At 40.5% G+C, this 27883-nt stretch overlaps 1 protein-coding gene across 2 annotated transcripts in view; it reads right to left on the reverse strand.

Moving 5' to 3' along the window:
• scube3 (signal peptide, CUB domain, EGF-like 3) overlaps nt 1–27883 on the reverse strand; it is a 257239-nt gene that overhangs the window by 195074 nt on the left and 34282 nt on the right. For both annotated transcript variants that reach the window (XM_052034596.1, XM_052034595.1), the window contains exons 2-3: nt 9585–9707; nt 6566–6691 (exon numbers count right to left, since the gene is read on the reverse strand). In XM_052034596.1, coding sequence (XP_051890556.1) covers nt 6566–6691; nt 9585–9707 — 249 coding nt within the window. The remainder of the gene's footprint in view (nt 1–6565; nt 6692–9584; nt 9708–27883) is intronic.

Genomic DNA, 27883 nt, shown 5'->3' on the forward strand with positions numbered 1-27883 from the left:
CAGGCAATTGCCACATCCAAATATTTAAGATACCCTCAGGGAGATGAATTTGGTTCAACACAAAACCAAAATCCTGTTACTACTTAAAGAGTCATAGAATTGCACAGCACAGAAACAAGGCCCTGCAGCCTACCACATCTATGACAAGGTTTTTGCACATCTACACCAATCCCATTTGACAGCATTAGGTCCATGTCCTTCTATGTCTAAATGTCTCTTAAACATCGTGACTATATCTGATTCTACCACTTCCTCTGGCAGTGGGTTACAGATATCAGTCACTCTCAACATAGAAAACTTTCCCTTCAAAATCCCTTTAAAACTCCTTCCTCTCAGCTTAAACTATGTCCTATTATTTATGATAACCATGTCATGGGAGAAAGATTCTGACTATCAAACTTTTCCAGGTCTTTATAATTTAAATGCTCTATCAGTCACCCCACAGCCTCCTTCCTCCAGAGAAAATGAGCCCAGCCTAGCCAATCTCTCCCCATAACTAAAGTCCTCTAATCCAGGCAACATTGTGGTGAATCTCTTCTACACTCTCTCCAGTGCAACCAAACCCTGTAGTATGGCAGCCAAGGTTGACCAACAGGTGCTTCTTGGGGACATAAACAATACCCTTTATACATGACTCATTTCCCTGGGCAGGCTCGAGAGTGGAATTGCAACCATAAGCACAGAGCTGCCATGACCACTGTGAAAACATCCTCATGCAGAGATTGCAATGCCTGGAATAGACAGTATGTTCCAGAGAAGATTTCTGCTTCATCACTATCACCTGTAGCCTTTAGAAAATCTTGCCATGATGACACCAAACTCAATGCCCACTGTCCTGCGGGTAGAAGAGAGCCAAAAAGGTGGTGACAAAACTTGTGATCCAATTGAAAATTCTCTTCCATTGAATAAGAACTCAGATGGAAAGGCAGTTGAGACCTTGCTAACAACTGGAGCAACTTTGGTGAGTGGCAAGTTATTGTCTGACACATGACCATCCCCAACCAAAGGAAATCAAGCGTGGCATGTAACAGTGATAACATTATCCAACGCCATCATCCTGGGGATAACCAATGATTCTAAGTTGATGTGTAAAAGGCATTTAACTACTGTGCTGAAAGAGTACATCAGAGGCTGTATATTCTGCACTAAGGACTCAACAAATGTCTTCACAAAGATTTTTCAGTTCTTTGCAAATACAGGTTAGGGTTGTTGAAGAATGTATTCTATTCATACCTTGGTACAATTCCAAAAACAGTGATCACTGGTCTAAATCCTGAACTCCATATCCAACAGCATTGTGAGAATATCTTCACCAGAAGGATTACAGTGAATCAAGATGATGACTCACCACCACTTTCCAAAGGACCAGCAGAGATGGGCAATAAATCCTGGATTTGCCAATAATGTCCAGATCTCAAAAAAATAGTTAAAAAGGAACAGCACCCTCAGAGAATCATAGCTTATGAACAGTGTGCCAGCTTCCTCTAAGACAATCCCTGGGTGTAACCTGCGCTACTAGAAGGACAGATCAAAGATAGTGGCACACTGATATACTAACAAGAGGGCTAACCATGGGAACCTTCATAAATTCCAAGCAAGTCATAGTGGTGGATAATTAAATAGCTAATGGAGAAAAGGGTCAAGAACATGTCAATCATGATAGGGGCAAGGTTGTGAGTGCTAAAGACAGGGATGAAATACATGCAGCCAAGTTCAGCCAGAAGTGCTGATTGACTAATCTATTTTGTCTTCCTCCTAAGATCACCACCAGCACAGAAACCAGTCTTCAGCCAGTTCAATTCACTCCAGGTGATATCAAGAAATGACCAGGAGGACTGGATACAGCAAAGGCTATGGGGCCAGACAACATCCCTGTGGTAGTACTGAACTAGCTGTGACTCCAGTTCTTCAAGTACAGTCACAACACTGACATCTACCCAACAATGTGGAAAATTGCCCAGGTATGTCCACTTCATTGACAGCAGAGCAAACCCAATCCAGTCCAAATAATACTGCCCATTACTCTCAGTCATTGCAAAGCAATGGGAGCTGGCATCATCAGTGCTGCCAAGTGGCATTCACTCACCAATAATCTGCTCAGAACACTCAGCTCATACCTCACCACAGCCTTATATAGTCCAAACATGGACCAAAGAGCTAAAGACCAACAGTGAGGTGAGAGTGACTGCCCTTGTGGTAAGAAGGAAATCTGGTAAAACTGAAATCAATGGGCATCAAGAGGAAACCACCAGTGGTTGGAGCCATATGTCAGACGAAGAAAGATCCTGGCTCCATGATATCAATGCAGGAGCTCCTCAGGCGGGTGTCCAAGGCCCAAACATCTTCAGCTGCCTCATTGAGGCTGCATCCTCAGCTCTCTACTCTACTCCCGATATACTACTGACTGTGTGGCCGGATTCTGCTCTAAGTCCACCTACAAGTTTGCAGATGATACCACCGTAGTAAGCCGTATCTCAAATAACGATGAGTTGGAGTACAGGAAGGAGATAGAGAGCTCAGTGACATGGTGTCATGACAATAACCTTTCCCTCAATGTCAGCAAAACAAAAGAGCTGCTCACTGACTTCAGCAAAGGAGGCGGTGCACATGGTCCTGTCTACATCAATGGTACTGAGGTCGAGACGGTTGAGAGCTTCAAGTTCCTGGGAGTGAACATCACCAATAGCCTGTCCTGGTCCAACCATGTAGATGCCATGGCCAAGAAAGCTCACCAGTACCTCTACTTCCTCAGGAGGCTAAAGAAATTTGGCATGTCCCCTTTGACACTCACCAACTTTTATCGATGCACCATAGAAAGCATCCTATCTGGATGCATCATGGCTTGATATGGCAACTGCTCTGCCCGGGATCGCAAAATAAACTGCAGAAAGTTGTGGACACAGCCCAGCACATCACGGAAACCAACCTCCCCTCCTTGGACTCTGTCTATATCTGTCATTGCCTTGGTGAAGCAGCCAGCATGATCAAAGATCTCACCCACCTGGGTCATTCTCTCTTCTCCCCTCTCCCATCAGGCAGAAGATACAGGAGCCTGAGGGCACATACCACCAGGCTCAAGGACAGCTTCTATCTCACTGTGATAAGACTATCGAATAGTTCCCTTATACGATGAGATAGACTCTTGACCTCACAATCTACCTTGTTATGACCTTGCACCTTATTGGCTACCTGCAATGCACTTCCCTGTAGCTGTGACACTTTACTCTGTATTCTGTTATTATTTTTACCCTGTAATACCTCAGTGCACTGTGTAACGAATTGATCTCTACACACGGTATGCAAGACAAGTTTTTCACTGTATCTTGGTGTAAGTGACAATAATAAACCAATACCATTACCAATACCAATGACCTTCCTTTCAGAAGTGGGGAAATAAAGTAGTCCATGTCTGTACTGAACAAGACCTAGACAAAATTCAGGAATGAGCTGATAAGCAGTAAGTGACATATATACTACAGAAGTGCCAGATAATGGCAATCTCTAATAAGACAAAGTCTAACCACTTACTTGGCATTACCATCACTGAATCTCCAACAGCAACAGTCTGGAGGTCACCATTGACCAGAAACTCAACTGGACCAGCCTCATAAATACTGTATCTAAAAGAACAGCCTTCTGGAACAAAAATGAGTAGGCAGCCTCAAACTCCTGGAAGCTGGTGCACAAGCTACTCCTTCTCCATGGTATATACTCAGTGGTATATGGTATATACTGAGATGCTCCCAAACTACTCAATACAGTACTAAGAGTGGCAGTTTCTGACCTGACAGCTAAGAGAATCTGGTGGGTTTACATACAGATATGTATAAAACAACAGGAAAGAGATTCTGCTTGGGTGCTCAGAGCATTAAATGGCAGAAATGACTCGCTTCAGCTGGGTCCATATAGGTAGGGTTTCTTGCATGAAAATGACACCAGTCAAGGACATGGTGAGGAAAGGGGACAATAATTTTTTTTATGTGAAAGAGGATAGTGATATGAGAGGAAAGTGGAACACGAGAAGAACATTATATATGAGCATGTCATCATCTTCAATAATCTCCAAGTCTTTGGTGGCCATGGACTCTGTGATGACTGTGCCCATGAACACTGATTATTCCCTCTAAACTATGTACTGTGTGGGTATGATAGGGCCCACCAATCTGCAGCCTGACTCTGTAGTTACTAATCTTCTTCAGTAGTTAAGTGCCTTGTGTCATGTCTAAGTCATGTGCGTGCCATGACTGAATGGCTGCAAAGGTGTGTGAGTTTGAAATGTGTTTGTGAGCTTCATACGTGAGTGCATTTCAAACCACATAGCTATTAGAAATGTTGATGAAAAGAAAATGTTAGGTGAGTTTGGAGCTGTGGTAAATAGTCTAACTGTGGTGAGAGTCTAACTGTGCACCTACTGGTAATTCAAGCTTGCTGATGCCTTCACTAGTATCATCCTCGTATGTGAGGTCATTAAAATCCTGACATTCCCGGCATTCAACCCTCTGGACACCAAAGCAGAACCTCTCTCCTGTTATTCATTGTTGTAAATCTTTATGCAAATGTGTAAATGCATCATGTGTGTGTGTGACAGAATTGTGTATAAAAAGTTAGCATCTGCTCTGAAGTTCCTGCTGTTACCCAGAGTTTATTTACTGCAGTGGTTACCAGATCTACAATAATTAACCATAGGCCACCTCCCAGTTCAATGCAGCTAGTGATAAGGAAAGCCTATAAAATCTGGCATATACTATGGCCTGAGAAAAAAAGGTGTGCTTTGAAGATGCTCTTTGCAGAACTTGCCAAGATTCAATGATTGACTGTATTGAACTCAGAGGCTGAGAACTCTGCTGCTGGGGAAGGGGAAACGGCTGGGATGCTGAAACTTTGGGAACAGTTAGTGCATAATGAACTCAGGCACTGTCAATTGAAAAGGCAGTAGTGGTCAGTGGTACTTGAAAGGGATAGAGAGGTGCCAATAACCAGAGAAAACACAGCAGAATCAACTACAACAGAATTGACTTTTGTGCAAAGAGGTCTTGAGTGCAGGGCAGGAAATGTGACAATAATGTGGCTTATATGCAGATGGGACATAGAGGAATGTACATTCGGGCATCTGAGTCTTTTACAGGATATATGGAGAGAATAGAAATGCTCTTTGATGCAAATAATATTTTGGAAGCGGACGATACTGAAAATACATGGGTACAGAATACCATCATAATAGCATAAAGAGATACAGCGGAGAAACAGGTCCTTCAGCCCACTGGGTCAATGCTGACACATTTGCACTCATCCCACCATAACCCATTTTATTCTTCCCACATTATCATCTCCACCTGGATTCTACCACTCACTGACACACCAGGGCAATTTAGAGTAGCTAATTAACCTACTAACCCACATGTCTTTATGATGTGGGAGGAAACCAGAGCACTGGGAAGAAACCCACTCCAAGGCAGAGAGAATGTGCAAACTTCACACAGACAGCTCCAAGGGTCAGGATTGAACCTGCGTCCCTGGAGCTGTGAGGCTGCAGCTCTACCAGCTGTACCATTATGCCATGCCAAAGAAAACTATCCTATTGATGTTGTTTGGCACCAAGACCTACTGGACACTACTAATCAGACAGGCAATGATGTTTCACTCGCTGAAGTAGCACAGAAGTTCAATCCACAGCTATTTGAAATAGTAGAAAGCAAGGAGTCAAACAGCAGATGAAAACGTCAGTGGACGCATTGTTACATTCATGGATTACCCAGGAACTGTAACTTGGTGAATTCTTAAACTACACGCTGATAGGTTTATGTGTAGCTTAAATGAAAGGGTTCAATCTAAATTGTTGTGCATAGAGAATCTCATGTGTGAACTGGCTTGCAAATTTGCAGCCTCGATAGAAATAACAGCAAAAAATGCCAAGCATTTCATCCATGACTAGGCATAAATATAACTGTGTCTTATAGTCTGAGGCCAGCAGCAAGAGCATGATTCTTACATCAATGTGGGTGCGGGTGGTAAGATATCTTGCTACAGATGTAATGGCAGCCAATCACTATGGGTCTGCTCCTTTAAGGTGACAAAGTTAAACATGTCAGAAGGAGACTTACACTGAAAGCCTGAAAATCCAAACACAAAGCAGATAACCAGAGCAGTGCTAGAATTGTGATCCCTTCACAGGAAGGACTTTTGTCCTGCAAGAAAATACAGACAGGGAGTCTTCACAACACTGAAGTCAATTCCATTAGTATAGCACCACGTTTGCATAACATCTACACCACCTGTGGCACAAATTGACCACCAGGCTTTCCAACAGAGCTTCTAGCTTAATTTTATGCATAATGGTTCTTCGTTATACATAAATACTTTAACAATCATGACACAGACGTTTCATTTGCCTTCATAATAATCACATTTCTTGGTTCATATTATACTGAGCTATCTGCGATTACTTTCATCAATTAAAAAAATACATTTTTGTTTCTTTTGGGTTGAAAATATTTGTGTGTTCAATTCACAACAGAAATTGTCAGAGAATGGATAAAATGAGGAGTAGTTCTCTGTAGCTGCTTACCGAGGCAATTATGGCCATCGTGTGCTAACTTGAAACCATCATAACAAGTGCAGCGGTAATTCCCTGGGATATTGATGCATTCGTGGACACAGCCTCCATTGTATTCGTTGTCACATTCATCAATATCTGGAAGACAATTAATTTTAGGGTAAGTTGACCAAAAACGTGCAGGTAGTCAACTAAAGCAGGGACAACAGAAAATTTATATTTCTTCATAATTTGCTTCAGTATTTAGCTTCTCTGCCTAATTTATCTGATAACAATCATTCACCAACATATGCCATCATCAATGAAAAGAGTTGCATGGTCATCTTCATTGATATTCATGACAGAATGAAAACAGCTGCACTTACATCATGATCAATCAACCCTGTTCCATCATTCTGGGTTATCTGCCAATGACATGCATAGAGCTAATGACTGTCCTCCCCAGTGATTACTTGAAACATACAAAAGCCCTAAAATATTCTATACTGCAATTACGTGCATCAACTCTGCAAATCATTCCATTTTTAAACACAAAGAAATTTCCAATTCTGTGAAGATGAAACACTGTCCATATTTGGCAGAGTAGCAAATGATGGGATTTGCATATGGAGGACACAGAGATTATGCAAGCAATTTTATTGTTTTTTTTCTGCAAACCAGTGAAATTTTACTAATTGTGAATCAGGTCTTCCCCATGTTATGAACACCGTACACAAGAACAAGTGTTTGGCAGACCGGTGGGATGGGTGAAGACGTATTTGCTGGCTGCTATGGGGCTGCAGGCATCTTCTGCCAGGTGGGAACTGGCCATTTCCGTGTGCCTTCTCCACCCTCCTACCCTCTCCCCCCTCCCCACACCCCAGGCTGCAACAATCAGGGGCTGGGTCGAGCCAAGCAGAGCTGGGAGCACTGAGCAGACTCACTCTCCCACTCACCGAGTCAATGAAGTCGGCTGGCGGCTGCTCTTCCCATGCCTGCTCGCGGTCTCATCACAACTATTTCTGTGATCCCCTCTCAAACATTTGTTTTTGTTCACCTCTGACTTATGGTTTGGGTTATGAATGATTCTCAGGAATGGAACCATGTTGCAACCAAGGGACTGCCTGGACTGGACTCAGCAAGTATATTACATATAATTTGACAAAAAGAAATAAACAGACAAGGAGAAAAAATGGCATTTGTAATGACTTGCTTATTTAGTGTAGCTCAATTGAGATCTTAAATACACAAATTTTATCTCCACCAGCATGTTTAAAAGTATTCCACAGCTTTCTAAAATACACAGGGTGCTTTTAATATATTTCAATTGTGTAATAATTTTGGAGAGTGTCAGTAAACCGTAAAGCTCATGAAGAAGGCACACCAGCGGCTCTACTTCATTAGGAGTTTGAGGAGATTTGGTATGTCACCAAAGACTCTTGCAAATTTCTACAGATGTATAATGAAAAGCATTCTGACTGGTTGCATCACCGCCTGGTATGGAGGCTCCATTGAGCAGAATTGAAAGAATGCAGAGGGTTGTAGACTCAGCCAGCTCCATCATGGGCACAGCCCTCCCCACCATTGAGGACGTCTTCAAGAGGCAGTGCCTCAAGACGGTGGCATCCATCATTAAGGACTCTCACCATCTGGAACATGCCCTCTTCTCAATACTACCATTGGGGAGGAAGTACAGGAGCCTGAAGACCCATACTCAACATTTTAGGACTCTGCCGTCAGATTTCTGGACAGTCCATAAACACTACCTCATTATTCCTCTTTTGCACTATTTACTTTTTTTTGTAACTTACTGTAATTTTTATGTCTTGCACTGTACTGCTACTGCAAAACAACAAATTTCATGACGTATGTCAGTGATAATAAACCTGATTCTGATTCTAATTCTAAGTTGAAATGCCCACTTTCTCCAGTTCTCCAGGTGAGGAGCTTGTTCAAAATGCTAGTATCTATTATAGATCCCTCCTCTCTGATTATAGATTGGTGCTCATAATGTCCAAGCAATGGTTCCTCTGATATAAATCACTAATTGTAGTTACAGCATGAATAGTATCTCACCATAAAATAGTTAAGAACTTGTCTTCAGGAACAGTTCTAAAAAATATGAAATGCATGGAGCTGAATTATTAGATTTTTTTCCAAGAGATTTTACATTACTGTGTATCAATCCATTGGATAAGAAGTGCTCACGTCAGGTTAAAAAGATTTTTTTTTTAAAAATGTCACCTCATCATTATCAAAAGTTATGGGAAAATATTCAAGTATAATAATTGTAAAACACAGATTAATATAGGGTAATACTTGAACAGTACGTCAACACATGGGAAATGATGATTAGGTAATGTTTTTACGCAACTAATATAGAGCTCTACTTAAAGAGCATGTCAACATAAGGGAAATGATGAGTGGGTAATGTCACTACCTTCTCTCTACAGCATAACGATTCTTACAGTTTTTGCACAATCCATATCAACAATGAATTTTTCTATGACAGCATCATAATCAGGCTTCCAGATTTTAAAATACTTGGCATCCTTATTATTATTATTGGAGAATTTACAAATCAGAAAAAAAAGACATATTACAATTAAAAATACAGAGGTATTAAAAAAGCAGAAATGTGTCCACAATTTCAAAACAGCAAACTACTGAATAGAAATTTGCTTTACTGTCAATTACAACTAAAAAAGCTTTTGTGTATAATGACGCAGATACAGGAAATAACAGTATTATTCATTCACATTTCAGAAGGCAATGTAACCATGATCATGTCATTGAAACACTAACTCTCTGTTTCAATATTTCCAATTAATAAGTCATTATGTGAAAAACATTTTCTGCACAATCTTGATTTTGGCTTCACCCAGTACAGGAAATGCGCACAGACATTAAACATTAGGCAGGGCTAAAATGACATGAACTTTCTTTTGTATATCAATGATGTTAATGTAAGAAATGAAAAAGAAAGACAAAACATAGTTTATTAGCTGGTAATGTACTGTGAATTTCATAACATAGCTCAAGATTATACTACCTTCACACTGTTTGCCATCTCCTGTGTAACCAGACTTGCAGATACATTTGTATGACTTGGGGGTGTTCTGACAGATAGCATCAATATGACAATTATCTGTTCCTTCAACACATTCGTCAACATCTGAAACAGCAAAGATGAGATGTTAGGAAAGGATCATGACTTTGTAGTGTGTTAACCATAATAAATCTGCTGTGATTTGTGAAAACTCTTGGATCTAGTATGCTTTGTCAGCACACAGACAACTTTCCTATCCGCTTTCCACTTGATATACAATATGGAACGCTTCAGAATTGGGCTGTAGATAGCTTCTTCATTTTGCTTGCCAAAGTCATTTGGAAATTTTAATTCTTTTCACATTGGCAACTCAATGGAGTTTTGAATCAAATTCTTCTCTAGACAGAGTCATAGAGTCGTACAGCATGGAAACAGACCTTCCTGTCCACCGTGTCCATGTTGCCCATAGTACCTTTCTACACCAATCCCATTTACCCACATAGTTCCATAGCCTTCTAATTGGTCATTGGTTTATTATTGTCACATGTACCGAGATACAGTTAAAAATTTTGTCTTGCATGCCATCCAGACAGGTCATTCTAAACACAAGCACATTGAGGTAGTACAAAGGGAAAAGTAATAACAGAATGCAGAATATCATGTTACAGTTACAAAGAAAGTGCAGTGCAGGTAAACAAATAAAGTGCAAGGGGCATGATGAAGTAGATGAGGTAGATCAAGAGTTCATCTTTATTGAACAAGAGGTCCATGCAGGAGCCTTATAACAGTGGGATAGAAGCTGCCCTTGAGCCTGGTGGTGCGTTTTGTATCTTATGCCCAATGGAAGATGGCAGAAGAGAGAATGACCGGGGTGGGAGGGGTCTTTGATTATGTTGACTACTTTCCCCCAGGCAGCGGGGAAAGAGTAGACAGAGTCAATGGAAGGGTGGCCAGTTTTTGTGATAGATTGTGCTGTGTTCACAACTCTCTGTAATTTTTTTTGCGGTCTTGAGCAGAGCAGTTGCCATGCCAAGCTGTGATGCATCAGGATAGAACGCTCTCTAAGGTCCATCTTTAAAAACTAGTGAGGGTCATCAGGGACATGGCGAATTTCCTCAGACTTGGCGATGCTTTTGCCAAGATGCTTCTCTTCAGAATCATGTCATGAGCCTAATTTAACCCCACCATCAACCTATCAGCTAGCAGGGCTCATAAATTCAGCAACAGTTGGAGTCCTTTGACGTAAGTAGGACTGTAATGCTCAACTGTGCGACAAACAATCAGTACAATGACTGTCAGAGAAATGTTGGGGAGGGCTGTAGCCAGCCCAGAAGTGAGTTGAAAAGATAACTAACTTCTTTTGATTATTATCTCATTGGCCAAGAGAAGCCAAGTACCCGGGACCTCCAGTCCCCTTGCTCTGTCCTCTTCCTCTAATCACAATCACCGCACAAGCAGGTCAGAGCCCACAAGTTAAAAAGTACCACTGTACTGGTGCCTACTCTAGAGATTTTGAAAATAGGAGGCAGTTCAGATCCTCATACTTAATTATGTTGGAAATCTGATTCTGAATTTAAAGCCAAACCTGAAGGGAACAAATTTCTGCATTTATAATGTTGTGTTATGAAGTATTCTGTATCTACATGATATGGGTATTTACTGAGCATGCTAGCAATATCTTCTGTACTCTAATACGTCAACTTTACTAACTGCTGAAATCTTTCTGAGATACATTGCATGATTGGATTCAACCCTGCTCTATTCCCAAGATTTCTAATAACAGGCTGTAATAGTTTCTACACATCAATATTTTTGTCTTTTCTATTCAACAATGGACCAAATTTCATTAAAAAATTACTACTTATTGTACTACCAAATTCAAATTAGTACCTAACCATTCAAGAAAATAGAAAATAAACAAGGAAGTGGGTGGTATATTGGATTAGCAATCACCTCCTTACTATTTTTGAGGCAGCCAGCTGGGCCCCTGTGACTTCCTCTCCTTTCTCCACTTATCTCCTCAGTATGATTTAGATTTAAATCCAAAGAGCACAAATGATTTGCAGTTTTGGGACCTAGGTTTGAATCTCACCCAAAACAAAGAAAGAAAATTCTGCCTATTCTCAGCTAATATGAGTCTCTGTCATTTTTAAGACAATTTGACCATCCTGCTGAAAGGAAGTAAACTTGCATTTGTACTGTGCCTTCATATCCTTTTCAGGACATTTCCAAGCACTTTATACACAGTGAAGTTAAAGCAAGAGACCGGAAGAATGCCTGGCCTGTAGAGTGGGAATCATGCATTGGATAGGATATGCTATATCCAAATATATATGGGTTTTCTGAAACAGGGGTCAAATTAACCAGCAATGATATCCCAAATTAGAATATAAAAGCTTTTCTAAACAAAATAAAAGGAAAACAGCAAATGAAGAATGTAAGAGCTTAATATGAGGGGTTGTGCAAACAGTAAAGGATTAAATGGAGGAAAGTCAAAATATGAAAATTAAAAAGATGCAAGCAATTTGAACTCATAAAAACACAAGTAATATTGAAGCTCCAAACATTAGGAATGGATACACCAGAGCACATCAAATGGACCATTTAAGCAAAACTCCAACTTTCTTTGCTTCTGAAATGACATAAGGAACATCAAGGTGTATGGGGACAGAGCAGGGGTATAGTATTGAGATAGAGGGCCAGCCATATTAGTACTGAATGGCAGAGCAGGTTTGAAAGGGTGAATCCTCCTCTTAGTTTCTTTGCTTCTGTGAAAAACATTTCTTTGGTTTTCTTTTATTTGGATTTTCTAATTCGAGGCAGCTAAATATGCTAACTTGATTTAAAGAGCTTCCCTGATTATTTCTGAAAACAATTATCTAATTATCCATATTTTATCTAAATTATCTAAAGCAAAATTAAATGTGCCAGTGAAATTCAGTAAAGTGTACAATTCAGAAAGTGTCATATTCCATCTGTGCTGAACTCAGTTGCAGAGGCAGGAAGGGAGTTACAAATGTCCTCTGTGCCTTGAATTGCGGATAGTAAATCCAGGCTTCCTCTGATTATTATTAAGTAACTCCTGTAGGTAAGTCCATGAACAATGAGTAAGTAAACAGCTAGACTTGATGTGTTACTCTGCTCCCATAATTTACATGAACAACTAAATAACTGATGGGCACTATCAAGGATTAAATGACTACACCAGAGTGACCATCCAAGTCCATGTTGAGACCTTATAGTCAGTTTCATTCCTCTGTTCTTTCTCAATAGTCCTGCTAATTATTTCCCTCAAATAGAAGTCTGCAGATGCTGGAAACTTGGAATAAAAACAAAATGCTGGATTACTCTGCAGGTCAGTCAGCCTGCATGGAGAATGAAACACAACTAACATTTCAGGTCCATCACCCTTCATCGGAACTTAGTGCCCATCTAGTTCTCTTTTTAAAGCCATGACTGTTTCCACTGTCCTCACAGGCAGTGAGTTCCAGATCATAATCACCTTCTGCTTAAAATCATTTTTCTTCACACCCCCAATATATCTTTAGCCCATCACTTTAAGTCTGTGTTCTCAGGTCTTTTAACCATCCACAGCCTCTTTCTACTTAACCTATCCAAAGCAGTTATGATCTTGTACACGTGAAACATTTTATCTTCCCCAAGATCATTTAAAATCTCAAACCAGTGAGTCTCTTTCAGGAGTTGAAAGGAGAGTGAAAGACTAACAGAGGAAAATTTCACAATAAAATTCACAAGTTACTAAACAGAGGCCATCTTTCCATTAACGGTGACTTATGTAAAAGTAGCTACTTATTATCCCACGGAGGATGCCTGAACCACCGCTACTTATTATAAGATTTCTCATTCCTGAAGAAACCTTTAAAAGTTTGCTTCAATAACCTGTTGCACAGCCATCTCGAACTGCCCACATTTCTCCATTGTTTCCAAGCTCGCAATTATGAAATGCTTGATTGCAATCCAGAGGGCAGGGCCTCATTAAACAGCTGGGTTTTTTTAAACCGGAGAAAGATGTCTGGCAAAATATGAAGGTTACATGCTTGTGCTTGGAAAACAGTAAGATCTCTTGTCCATTTCTCAGTCTGGAACTCATTGTATCTATCATTTACCAACAACTATTTTGGTAAATCTAAACTGTAGAAGCGGTTGTCTGTTATATGAGTATAAAGAGAACTAATAAGCTCTGCACACCCTGAGGCAAGTATTCAATTAAAAATTGTCTGAATTCAAGTCTCTGGACTAAGGGCTTCAGTACTATTAGGTTTCTAGTGTTATGGAAGAAAGAATTACAAACATGGGTTTGATCTTTAACAACTTACATAAACCTAATAAGAAGGAAGATCAGTATATATTTTCCAAGATGTGGTTTCTAACACAGTATCATTTCATATGATTACCACAGAGTTTCATTTAATAGGATTCGGGATCTAGCTGATTCTCTGATTAACTCTGACAGTATGATCAGGAGTGCAAAATTCATCTTCCTAGACTCATCTTCTTTTGAAATATGAGTAAATATCAACAGAGCACCAATTAAGTCAACTCACCTTATTCATCCAAACACAATATTATTAGAGTACTCAGATATCATCATCTAACCAAAACGACATTGGTCTGAAGAGCATAGAGCCTGAAACAGTAAATATATTTCATTCATAGGATCTGGATGTCGCTGGCAAAACTTTATTGCCGTCCCTATTGTCCCTTGAACTGTATGCCCATGCTGAAACATTTCAAAGGACAGTTATGAGTCAACCACATTGTTGTGGTTTTGGGGTCACATATAGGCCAGTTGGGCTTGCAGATGAAACAAACTTGGAAACGTAGTGATCGTACTTTAGGACCACATAGATTGACTGTTGAATTATATGAATAACAGATACATTAACCAGGCACCAGAGTTTTACCTGACTCATCATCATAGAATCATACAGCACCAAAACAAACCCTTCAGTCGATTGGTTCCACCTCCCCCCCCCCCCCCCCAACCAGCCATCAAGCAATCATTTATACTAATCCTATTTTGTTTTAATTCTTCTCACATTCCCATCAACTCCCTCTAGATTCTACCACTCACTTACACACTAAGGGCAATTTACAGTGACTAATTAATTAACCTACCAACCCACATGTCTTTGGGATGTGGGAAGAAACGGGAGCACCCACAGGAAGCCCACACAGTCACAGGAAGAAGGTGCAAAGTCCACACAGAGAAGCACCAGGGGGTCAGGATTAAACTCGGGTGGCTGGAGGTGTGAGGCAGCAGCTCTGCTCGCCATTCCTGACAGTCAGGATCAGATTCCAGTGAGGAGTTCAGGCCTTCAGTAAGGAGAAATATGAGAGGTTTTGTTTGAAAAAAGCAGGTAGTGTAGTTAACTTAGCATAAAGACCCAATTCCTTTCCACCTTTTGCAATTATTTTCCAATTTCAAAAGGGGAAGAAGGAATCAAATGGGAATTCACTAGACTTTTGTGGTTGGGTGGGTTTGAGATTGATAGTGCTTGAAACCTGAGAACAGTGGGCAGACAAGGGGAGAAAACAGAAAAAAATACCAACTACCCTGATAACATGTTTAAAAAGAACAACCTCACACTGATGCAATACTAGTATTTGTTTGACTCCTCACATCACAATGCTTGCATTGAGTCTGAGCAGCCATTCAATGGAATACTGTCCAACCACAACTATAAATAACACATATTGCTCATTGCTCCATCTGTAATAAAGAAACCATGTACACACTCCTCAGTCTGGCTTTGTATAAACATAGGTCCAAACCTGGCTCTGTCTCAATTTAAATTGAGAATAAATCAGGGTGAGGTGATCTAATATTCATAATGAAATATTGCAACAATGCTTTTTTGATTTTACATGTAGATACATTTTATACTGATGAAATTCTGATTTGCCAGGGACACTCCATCATGCTACTACATGAAATAGCAGCCACAATCTGGAAAGGGAAACAAAAAAAATATAAGATCTGGTCTTGTGCAAAAATAGAAATAGACAGAAGTTAAGCTGTAATAAGTATTATGTTATATTCCGTTACGCAGACTGCCTTTTCTAGAATAATTTATTGGGCAAAAATAGATGAAAATGCACTGGGCTGGAAATACATCACACACACACATACATACGTGCGCACATGAAATGGCAATCGGAGAAGGTGGCAGGGATGCAAATGCCAACAGTGATAGGGCTCAGTCGCAGTGCAGGGAAAAGTTTAAGACCTCAGTAGTCTAATGAATAGAACCAGCAACAAATCTCATCTGGCAGCAACTGCACGGCTATGCTCACACTCCTACCACTATTTCAATGCTCACTCACACACCTTACTCATTATATATACAGAGCCATGACATGCATTTCATATTGCAATGCATTCAAAAATTCTCTTCTGCAACAGAAGGTGGCATGCAACTGCAGACTGAACAGTCTGGAGAGGGGCTCTACCATGCCTACAGACTGAGTCATTTGGAGGAAAGGATGCTGGCAATCATGAGCTTGTGTTGATATCAAGCAGAGGATTGAAAGTCAGGATAGTGGCATGATCATATCTAATCCCTCTCGCATCCCATTCTCTCCTTATCCCTCAGTCTTTTCAAACTTATAAGATTCAAATGGTTTCAACTCCTCTTGCTTATCCTCTCTCCTCATCCATTAACATACACTTATGCCTTTCTCATTTCAGAGAACCAAGAAATACCACCTAAACAGGTCACAAGGCCAGAGGTGTCCAAAGATGAAGAAGACACTGCTTCATTACATCTAGCAATCACACCTGAGATTCAGGAATTTCACAATGTTCAGAGATTAGAAGTGCACCTGGTGAGTCACCACAGATTGCGGAAAAAGACAGCCAGGCCAGACAAAAAGGTTGTATCTTATGCCTGCTCCTCTGGGGTTGAAATCATGCACCAGTTCAGCTCCAGGTGATTCAAATTGACAAAGGTTGATGATGAAGCAGATTTTAGATGAAGGCTGATGAGCATGCACATTGAGATGTTCAGCTTCCTGAGCCTGCATGAAATATCGGGGTGTATGGATATTGGTATTGGTATTGGTTTATTATTGTCACTTGTACCGAGGTACAGTGAAAAACTTGTCTTGCATACTGATAGTACAGGTCAATTCATTACACAGTGCAGTTACATTGAGTTAGTACAGAGTCCATTGATGTAGTACAGGTAAAAACAATAACAGTCCAGAGTAAAGTGTCACAGCTACAGAGAAAGTGCAGTGCAATAAGGTGCAAGGTCACAACAAGGTAGATCGTGAGGTCAGAGTCCATCTCATTGTATAAGGGAACCGTTCAATAGTCTTATCACAGTGGGGTAGAAGCTGTCCTTAAGTCTGGTGGTATGTGCCCTCAGGCTCCTGTATCTTCTACCCGATAGAAGAGGAGAGAAGAGAGAATGTCCCAGGTGGGTGGGGTCTTTGATTATGCTGGCTCCTTCACCAAGACAATGAGAGGTAAAGACAGAGTCCAAGGAGGGAAGGCTGGTATCCGTGATGTGCTGGGCTGTGTCCATGACTCTCTGCAGTTTCTTGCAGTCCTGGGCAGAGCAGTTGACGTACCAAGCCGTGGTACATCCAGATAGGATGCTTTCTATGGTGCATCGGTAAAAGTTGGTGAGACTCAAAGCCCCGCCTTGTATATGGCTTTGCATAGACCCTAATGCCTGCATTCCCCATCATGGAAGTGGTGCACAGCCCAATACTGCAATCAATAACTCTATTACAGCAGAAACCAGGAACATATGAGTGCTGCAGTGGAAGTTCTGCCATGGAAACTAAGCTGTCTGTAATCCAAGCTCAGACTACTGCCATTCTGGCTCTGAATTCTACTACTGTCAAGAGTTCAAGAACATAATAGTACTGAACAGTATGTTATCCAGCAGACTACCAAGTTAACCCTTGCCATACTCCAGTGAAGTGGCATCCACCCTGCAGAGTACAAACTGGCTGTCCTCTCTCAGTATGGCAGCACTTATGTTCCCGTCACTCTCATTCCAACAGCACCCTCATAGTTCCCCTTATCCGTCCAGCCTAGATTGCTACTGCTCGTGGCAAACTGGTGACATCTGATGCCAAAATACCTGGTCACAGAGATACTTGGTCCAACTTCATGGCCATCTGCAACCTCTTCCGCTTCAAGGTAACAACCATCTATTGGGCCATCATTACACAAAGATAGTAGGGCAGGTATAACTGCACAGAAGACAAGCACTAAAGAAACACACAAAGGTTATTGATCAGTGATTGCATGGGAATAATCTTCAGTGGATGTAGAAAACATTTGTAGTCTGGGATGTTCATTTGCCTTTTTCTGGCTATGGAAATCAGACGCAGAGGGATGGCAATATGGGAAATGCCTCAATGAGGTGATTCCAGTTTCCTTTATTTACCATTAATGGGTGGTGAATGTTGTTAAGAGGTCAAATAGCATGTAGTCATTTTCCTAATTATACCTCTACCATGATGGACCAGGCAAGCACATGAGGCAGAATCTATGAGACATCATATTTTCAATGATATGTGGGAAATGATAAAAATGTTTGCTTAACCAAAAAAATCTTTGTCTTGACTATACTCAGTGACTGACCCATCACAGCCCACCTGGGTAGAGGATTCTAAAGAGTTACTATTCTCTGGGTGAATTCATCCTGAATGGTCAATCCCCTATTCTAAGACAGCAATCCCAAACCAAGATGTTCTGACCAGGGGAAGCATCAACTCCAAATTGACCCTGTCAAGATTCATAAGAATTTTATTTAGTTTCATTAATCACCTCTCATTTTTCTAAACTGAATATAGTATAGGGTTGGTCTGCTTAATCATTCATCATATTATTGTTGAACCCCCTCTGCCACAAATATATCCTTGTTTAGGTAGGGAAACCAGATCTGTACTCAATATTCCAGATGTGATCTCAGCAGAGCTCTGTAAAACTCCAATAATCCAATACCCAACTAACTGGAAAGTCCAATTGTTCAGCATGTGGCTCATCAGGCAGTGTTTAGCACACTCTCTTCTGATTCACCCTGCCCCAGTTCCTGCGATCCCCTCCAACTCACTCGGACCCCAGAGACTGAAAACAATAACCTTCTCATAAACTGGTGGCCAGAATGGTACCAACTAAAATCTGGCTGATCCAATACATCCATGCTTGCCTGGAGATCCCCCCACCCATCACCCACCACCTTCGCCCAAACTCTTGGACATGTCAACTTTCCATTTACATCGAACTGACCCAAGGGAAGAGACGTTGTATTTATAGGGGTAGCAGGCAACCAGAATCTCCAGTCAGTTATTCAATATGAAAGGCTGAATGATCGAAAGGAAATGGAGAAATTGGACCTGGTCACTCTGTGGCACCAAGATAAGAGATTAGTCACACGTACATCAAAACACACAGTGAAATGCGTCTTTTTACATTACTGAGAATGTGTGGGGGGAAGCCCACAAGTGTCGCCACTCTTCCAGCGCCAACATAGCATGCACACAGCTCCTAACCTGTACATCTTTGGAATGTGGGAGGAAACCAGAACACCCAGAGGAAACCCACGCAGACATGGGGAGAACGTACAAACTCCTTACAGACAGCAGCTGGAATTGAACCTGGGTCACTGGCACTGTAATAGCGTTATGATAACCGCTAGACTACAGGAAATAAATTGCAGAAAATGAATGAAACACTGGAATGTTTCTGCGTGAGTTTGCCACGCTTGCCAAATCTTATCACCTAAATACTTCAATGGAAGAATCCCTGGTGGATTTCAAAAAATTTCAATCAGGTACTGAATGCAATTGGCTCATGTTTTTAGGGTGGGAATTCATTCAAAAACTGTGAGACTAAAATCAACACAGGGACATATTGGAAAGCTCCAGGACAATTATCTAGGAGGTCATTTCCCTTATTTCACTGTGCAATGTTAGTGTCTAGATCATGTACGTAAATCAGGTGTCTTGCTTTGATCAGGTATATAACTTGATAGAAACAAATGGAGAAAGAAGCTGTACAAAAATCAAATGTTAGCTTAAAGGCAGTAATAATCCTAAAATGTCTCAGTTAATTTCTGCTATGAAACTACACACTTTAAGACAGAGAATGTGGTCAGACTTAAAAGTCAAAAAAACTGGAAATGCTGGAAATCTGAAATAAAACGGTAGAAACACTCAGCAGGTAGACAACATGTGTGGAAAGAGAAACAGTTAACACTTCTGGTCCAGGACTCTGTTTTGATGACTTTACATCTTTGTTGTTTCAGGTCAACGACCTTTACAACTCTGCCATTTAGTCTGTTACATCTCTCCTTATTCCTTCTGCATAATTACTTCTCTTCACGCATCACACTATTAACTTTCATCTGCCACTTCTCTGCCCAATTAGCTAGCCTACCGATGCGTTCTTGCACTACATTACTATCCTCTTCACTTTAACCTTGCAAATTTGGTAAGTTTATACTGTGCATCAATGCTCAAATCTTCAATATATATAAAATAATCTATAGATCAGCATTTACCCTGAGAACATCACTGTTGACTATCCTCTAATCTGAAAAGCCACCATCTACCATTGGTCTGCTATCAAGCCATTTTCCCATCCATACTGCTACAGACCCTATAATTTTTCATGGGCTTCAGTTTTGTGTAGGACTATATGAAATATACTCTGAAAATCCATGCAGGCAACATTGACTACATGCTATTCATCAAGCTTCTTCTTTACCTCATCACAAAAATTGTATCAAGTTAGTCAAACACAAATTTCCATCAAAAAATCTACGTTGCTTCTCCCTTATAAACTCAAACTTCTCAAAGTGATTACTAGCTTCTTCCCTGATTATTGTTTCTAAAACTTTCTCCATAACTGAGGTTAAACCGCCATTGGTTCCCATAGCCTTACAACCATTTTTGAGCAAGGAAGTTGATTTGCTATTTTCCATACTTCTGTCATCATATAGCAGTTAGCGTAACGCTATTACAGCATCAGTGATCCAGGTTCAATTCCGGCCGCTATCTGTGAGAAGCTTGTATGTTCTCCCCGCGCCTGCATGGGTTTCCTCTGGGTGCTCCGGTTTCCTCCCACATTCCAAAGATGTACGGGTTAGGAAATTGTGGGCATGCTATGTTGACGTCAGAAGTGTGGCGACACTTGCGGGCTGCCCCCAGAACACTCTATGCAAAAAGATGCATTTCACTGTGTGTTTCAATGTACCTGTGACTAATAAAGAAATCTTATCTTATTTTATGTATCAAGGGAGGATTGGAAGATTATGGCATATCTTCCTACAACCCCCACCCCCAGCTGCCTAATTAAGCACAGCCAGCCTTTCCAGTAATTCTGCCTTATCAATTTTTACTCCATCCATTATCTTTTTTACCGGTCCTGCAAGAAACTTTGACAAATATCTTCCTTGCTACTTGATTAATATTCCAACAATACCTCTGTCTCTCTGCATAGATCACTTTCTTTATCCCTTATCAGACCCAGCTGTCCTTTTCTTTCAAATTTTTTTCAAATTTTATTTACAGCGTGGTAACAGGCCCTTTCAGCCCAACGAGTCCGCACCGCCCATTTTAACTGTCTACATGCCTTTAAAAGACTTCTGCATTCCGTTTTATATTGTCATTCTCCTTTCATGCTCACTTTTTGCTATTTTTATTTTTTCATTATGCTTCACCTCTCTACATTCAACCTGGTTCTCACTGGAATTATTCACTTGACATGTGTCCTTCACCTTCCCTTTCTCTTTCCTTGCCTTCCAAGGAGCTCTGGCTTTGATTGCTTTTCATTTCCCTGCTATGGAAATGTATAAAGCCTGGACCTGAAACATCAGCTCTTTTAAGGTCACCCATTGCTCCATTACAGTTTTACCTGCCATTATTTTGTTCTATTTTATCCTAGTCTTCTCATCCATTTGAAGTTAATTTAATTCTACGATCAGTTCTTCCTTGGCCCTCTGTATCATTAATCTGAATCTAACCGGTGCTCCCCAAGTGTTCCCTCACTGACCTGGAGTCCATTTGGCCCATTTCATTTCCCAGAACCAGAACGGACAATTCCTTCTTTCCTCTTGGGTCAGAAATATGTTTAATTATTTATTAATTTGTTTCAGAACTTAGGTATCACTAGCACAGCCAGCCTCCCCTCCAATGGACTCTGTCTACACTTCTCGCTGCCTTGGTAAAGCAGCTAACATAATCAAAGACCCCACCCACCCCGGATATTCTCTCTTCTCCCCCCTCCCATTGAGCAGAAGATACAAAAGCTTGAAAGCAACAGATTCAAGGACAGCTTCTATCCCACTATTGTAAGACTATTGAACGGTCCCCTAGTATGATAAGATGGACACTTGACCTCACAATCTACCTCTTTATGGCCTTGCACCATATTGTCTGCCTACACTGCACTTTTTCTGTAACTGTAACATTTTATTCTGCATTCTGTAATTGTTTTTCCCTTGTACTACCTCAATGCACGAAGTGATGAAATGATCTGTACGGATGGCATGCAAAACAAAGTTTTTCCACTGTACCTCGGTATATGTGAAATAATAAACCAATTTATTTACCAAATTATTGCCCATCCCTCACTGTCCTCAGGAAGGTGATGATGAGCCACTTCTAGAACTCCTGCAGTCCTTCTGGTGAAGGTACTCACAGTGCTGTTGGACAGGGAGTTCCTGGATTTAATTTAGCCACGATGAAGGAGAAGCAATGTATTTCTCTGTCAAAATGGGGATTTTTGGGAGAAGCACATACCTCCAAAAGATCACAATTCAATGGATAAATTTAAAATTTTTATTTTTTTTTAAAGATTGCTCACGTCCATTCTTTGGATACAAGAAGTTTCAGTGAGTAAAGAAAACAATATCTAAAATATGTTTTCAGCAAGCACTTTATGGGAATTATAGAGGCGTGTAGTCTCAAGGTGATATATAATTGATATTAAATAGCAGCTATTTTGTGTCACAATGCTCAACATTAAAACTACTCTGTACTGGGCCACCTTCAGGAAGAAAACATACAACATATACTTTTGAGTGTTCAACAAAATGTACAGCCCACATACATTTAAATACACAATGCTGTGTATTTCCCTTTTTAGGCTTCCCAAGCCATACATCCATGTCACACATTGCACCCTGACTGAACAAGCTGAATATGCTCCCAAAGGCTTATCAATACTTCTCTGTAACCAGTTATTGGGAGAGAGTTTGGAGCAATCTTTCATTCAATTTCTCCTCATTTCCCACAGTGAGTTGGGTCTCTGTTCCATGCTTCTCCTATTGATAGACAGTGCTAAAATTCCTATCAGATTAAATCACAGTGTTAGTTATCTCAACTCAAATATATTTTCAAAAGGTCCTTGATCTTTCTGTCTTGCTTTTGAGTTGCTTCCCAGATTCCAATGCCTCCTCTTAAACAACTGCTCTGTTTAGAATCAATTTAAAACAATGTTTAGAATCAGGTCAGATGAGAAATTGCAATGGAATCTTCAATTGTTCTTTCCATTCCTTGGTCTATCAGTGGTATAAAAGGTCTAATACATAGCAGGATCAGTGCAAACACAGCCACAGTTTTCTCCATTACCAACAAGCTTAGAAGTGACACAGCTCACAGAACCACTCAATTATCAGTCCACCCAGCAGATATTCGACACAGGGAGGGTCAATAAAAGGAGCAGACACAGAAAATAACTTAACAGCAAGTAACAAAAGTTTAACTCAGGTCAGCCACAACTCAGCACTGAAATTTTATCCTAGGGGCATAATGAAATACAAGAGTGACAAAGCTCTCCTCTGCAGCAGTGAGAAACATTTCCAATACTTGGAGACAGCTAGACACTTTATATGCTGCCATTGATTGTGTGCAGGTCTAAGTAGCAATAGCTGTCAATGAGAAACAGAAGCACACACAACATAGCACACAGAAGCACACTCTTCATCACTTCATGTCAAAGTTAAATGTAACAGGAACTCTGCACAAATTCAATTTGGATTAATTTATGAAGAACTGTAATAGCTACAGCTGCCACATGGACAGCTATAAGTAATAATGAACTTTTTATCGTTTTTAAAAATTGAGGCCCCAGTTGGGTTACAATTAGACAGAACAGTTGGTTAGAGTGGAACTTCCTTTCATCAGATCAGCTCTTAATGGCATGGCCTGAATTTATGCTTCATGTGTTGTTTGAAAAGAAAGATTTTCTCCTTTAAATTTCCACATTCTCTTGCCAGTGATAGCCTGAAACCAGTGATTGATCTTTGCCATATCTCCAACATCAAATGGAGAACTGGCATTCTAATTGAACACTTTAAAAAGAATCCGAGCCATTCAAACCAAAAGCAGTTTGTCAGCATAAGGAACGTTAAACCACTGCTGATTTATTTTTCCACTCAATCCTAGAAATACATTTAACACAGTCACCAGGCCAGAACTTGTGATAATCCCATTCCAATTTCACTCCCAAAAGTGGGGGCAGGTTCAGTCCCACATATTTTCTGATCCATTCATAAATTAGAAAGGAGCGTGCACATGGAGTAAAAAAAGGAGTAAAGTTTTTTATGTTCCCCTTATTGACTAGCTCCAACATTCCCTGTTACCATTAGGATTCAATAAAACTACCGAGGGTTGGTAGAGGTGCTGGTTTGGGTCTGGTGAAGACATAAAACAAAAATCAATCCCAAGAAGACTGACACCCAACTCCCCTGTGTTTTACAGGAGAAGCTGCATATTTTTTATTGCCCTTTGTCTGAGTCTGATCTTGGTCCCCGATTCTCTGGACCACGCAAGACAGTGCTCAAGGATAGGCACTGCGCCTGTTGCACCTCTACAGGTAGGGTGGCCCAAGTCAAATCCATAAATAACCCTCTCCTGAAAAATGAGGGGAGGTGGACTCCTGGGGTGGAAGCTGATGGGGCGGGGAGGAAGTTGGTGATGGTGGGTGTGTTGAAATCAGCAGTGGCCATGTTCATGTTTAGCGCTGACTGGCAATGGGAGATAGAGAGCCTCGTGGCTTGGTGTCATGGCAACAACCTCTCCCTTACTGTCAGCTAAACAAAAGAGCTGGTCATTGACTTCAGGATGGTTGAGAGCTTCAAGTTCATGGTGTAAATATCACCAACAATTTGTCCTGCTATGGCCAAGAAAGCACACCAGAGCCTTCACTTCCTCAGAAAGCTGAGGAAATTTGGCAAGTCCCTGATGACCCTCACTAATTTTTACAGATACACCATAAAAAGCATCCTATCCGGATGTATCATAAGCTTGGTAAAGCAACTGCTCTGCCCAAGACCACAAGAAATTACAGAGAGTTGTGAACACAGCCCAGTCTATCATGAAAATCTGCCTCCCCTCTACTGACTCTGTCTGCATTTCCTGCTGCCTCTAGAAAGCGGCCAACATAATCAAGGATCCTCCCCACCCTGGTCATTCTCTCTTCTCCCCCCTCCCATTGGACAGAAGATACAAAACCTTGAGAACATGTACCACCAGGCTCAAGGACATTTTCAATCCTGCTGTTTTAAGACTCTTGAACGGACCTCTTATAAGATAAAGTTGAACCCTTGATCTTTCAATCTACCTATTTGTGGTCCTTGTACTTTATTTATCTACCTGCACTGCACTCTGTCTGTAACTGTAACACGATATTCTGCATTTTGGTTTTTTTTCTTTTGTACTATTTCGATGCACTGATGTCTGGAATGATCTGTCTAGATGGCATGCAAACAAAAGCTTTTCACTGTATCCCAGTATGTGTGAGAATAATAAACCAATTACCAATACCCAGAGCTATTAATGCACCACTTTCAGTTTTTGCATTAGGTTTACTTGTTGATCAGCTTGTCAGCACACTAGGTGCATGAGTTGAGGAGGGCAGGAGGAGGGGATGCAGAAATTTGCGACTTTGAGTCTTTTGAAATGCATCTGAGCAACACTCTCTCATACTACTAGAAAGTTTGCAGTGATTCCTAATGTATTGTTTAACTCAGCTTATTGATACTACTGCTATCTGGCACCTGGCAATAGACTGGAAGGAAGGGAACAAAGAGGTATTGCCACTGGACTCTGTCCCTGCAGAGAAGTAATGGAATTTTGTTTTGCACCTTCCTTTTGTTATTAAAAATGATCATGGAATCTCTCAATATTTTAACACAAGAGAGCATAGCAGCCACTGAATAAATTAAACTTGTTTGGTAGATAAAACAACACTAAAGATAATTTTAGCATCAATTTAATCCTTATTGTAGCAAAGCATTTTTACTTAACATGATTCACATCCTAACAAAAAAAATGAATGTAATCAAACTGTATGGCATCAAACTTGAAGAGGTCACATCTTTTCCTCATAATAAATAAAAACTGGAAATCTAGCTTCAACTTGAGCTGATATTGTTTGTCAGCACATGTTTCTAAGTAACTGGGACAGCTCATGTTTAGGTTTTAAAGATTTGTAGCCAGCAGATGTAATTTGAGCACAACCTCATCAAACGTGTTATTCACAGTCCTATATACTGTATTCAAACTTGCTGTTACTAATTTTGATTCACAGGAGTTTGGCTTCATATAGATCTTTCCAAGGCCCCTGCAACCTACTACTTGCCCAGGAATTCACACCTCAATAGCCTGTGAACAATTTATTTCTAAAGTAAATAAAACAATATTCCTTTGATATTGAACTGCTGAAATCCATGTGCTAGTACTGACACAAGGGGGAATTACAGTATTTTCACCCATTTTGGAAGGTCAGAGTCAGAATGATGCGTGATTGGTAGGGAATTCAGGAATGCCTAGAAGATGATTCCTACGACATTAGTACATTTATTACTTCTTGGTACTGGAGTTTGTGGCTTCAGGGATGCTGGCCAAGTAGTACTGGCCAATAACTGCCTTACCTCTTGTCAACTGTATTGTACATAACGCAGCCACAGTGCCCCACTGATAGACATGATTGTTATTAAGTGCAGCGATAGGAGCACCCATCCAGTGAAGTACTCTGTCTTCTGAAGGTTTTACAGTGTTGTTGGAGCAATCTCAATCCAGGTGAGCCATGAGTATTAAAGTGCACGAACATCAAGGCACCCAGCTGCAACCCTGTTCATGTAGCAAAGGTTGTAACTGACAGTTTCCCACTAAACAGATGAACAGAAATGGTCAGTATGTTTCAGTCTGGACATGAGAGATTACTGCATTTTATGAAATGCAGTTACACAGTTAAATAGTGAGAAAAATTATTATTGTGGATGCTGAACAGCTGTATCGAGAACCAGCAATATAAATACCCCAGTTCCAGTCAACCTAAAGTCACAGATTTGTATATGAAAGCTGGGACATTGTAACAGGTCGCTGTATAAACAAAACAGAGGATTTCCTCCAGTGCTTCTCAACAGGAAAAACAAACATACATCAGCTGCACACTGCTTTAAACATCACTCATGATCTGATTTCCAGAACATATTCCCTTGATATATGCAGCTGCTCAATTGCTATGCAGAATGGAGGACACTAATACAGACCTTGCAGCAGGAATTATAGGCTCTGTGTATCATTGATTTTATACTCATCTTATTTGGCCAGATAGCTGGCAACATCACTGAGTGCAAGCAGAAGGAATAGAAAGGTGGGGGGGGGGGGGGGGGGGGGGGGGGGGGGGGGTGGGGGAATGAATAAACTCTAAGATAACATGAAATATATTTTGCCAGAACTTGCAGGGAAATTCAGGTAGTTCCATGTATAGCTGCGATTTCTCCATGTAAATGTCACCAAATTCAGGATTCCCATGGAAATGGGAAAGTCTGAATGTACTGGCTGCTCTTCACTGTTTTTTTCAACATAGGACTTCAAAGGGAATTGGAGTGGTTTGGTGCAAACTCATGGTAATTTACCAGCAGTTACTCTGGGGAATCTGCTAGCTGAACTTGCGCCAGTTAGACCTTGTACAGGAACAACTCAATTTATTTAAATAAAGAGAAACGGAGAAAGGGAGCAGGTTAAGTATTAGATAATAAATGTTTTTAAGTAGTTAAATGTTTTTAATTGTTTCAGGGTGTTGTACTTTTGTGTTTTATTTTTGTAAAATTAATATATTTTAAAATTGTATAATTGTTTGACTTTTAATGGCTATTGAACACTTCTATATATGTTGAATGTTTATTAATGTTTCTTAATGTTAAAGGCAATCAGACCATTCAGTTTTTGACAGGAGTCTGAGCCAGGAGGCTTGACTTTGTAGGCTGTTGAAGTTTTGTTTTGGTTGTTTCATGTGCTGGGCT

The sequence above is a fragment of the Pristis pectinata genome, chromosome 20, assembly GCF_009764475.1.
Source record: "Pristis pectinata isolate sPriPec2 chromosome 20, sPriPec2.1.pri, whole genome shotgun sequence".
Lineage (NCBI taxonomy): Eukaryota > Metazoa > Chordata > Chondrichthyes > Rhinopristiformes > Pristidae > Pristis > Pristis pectinata.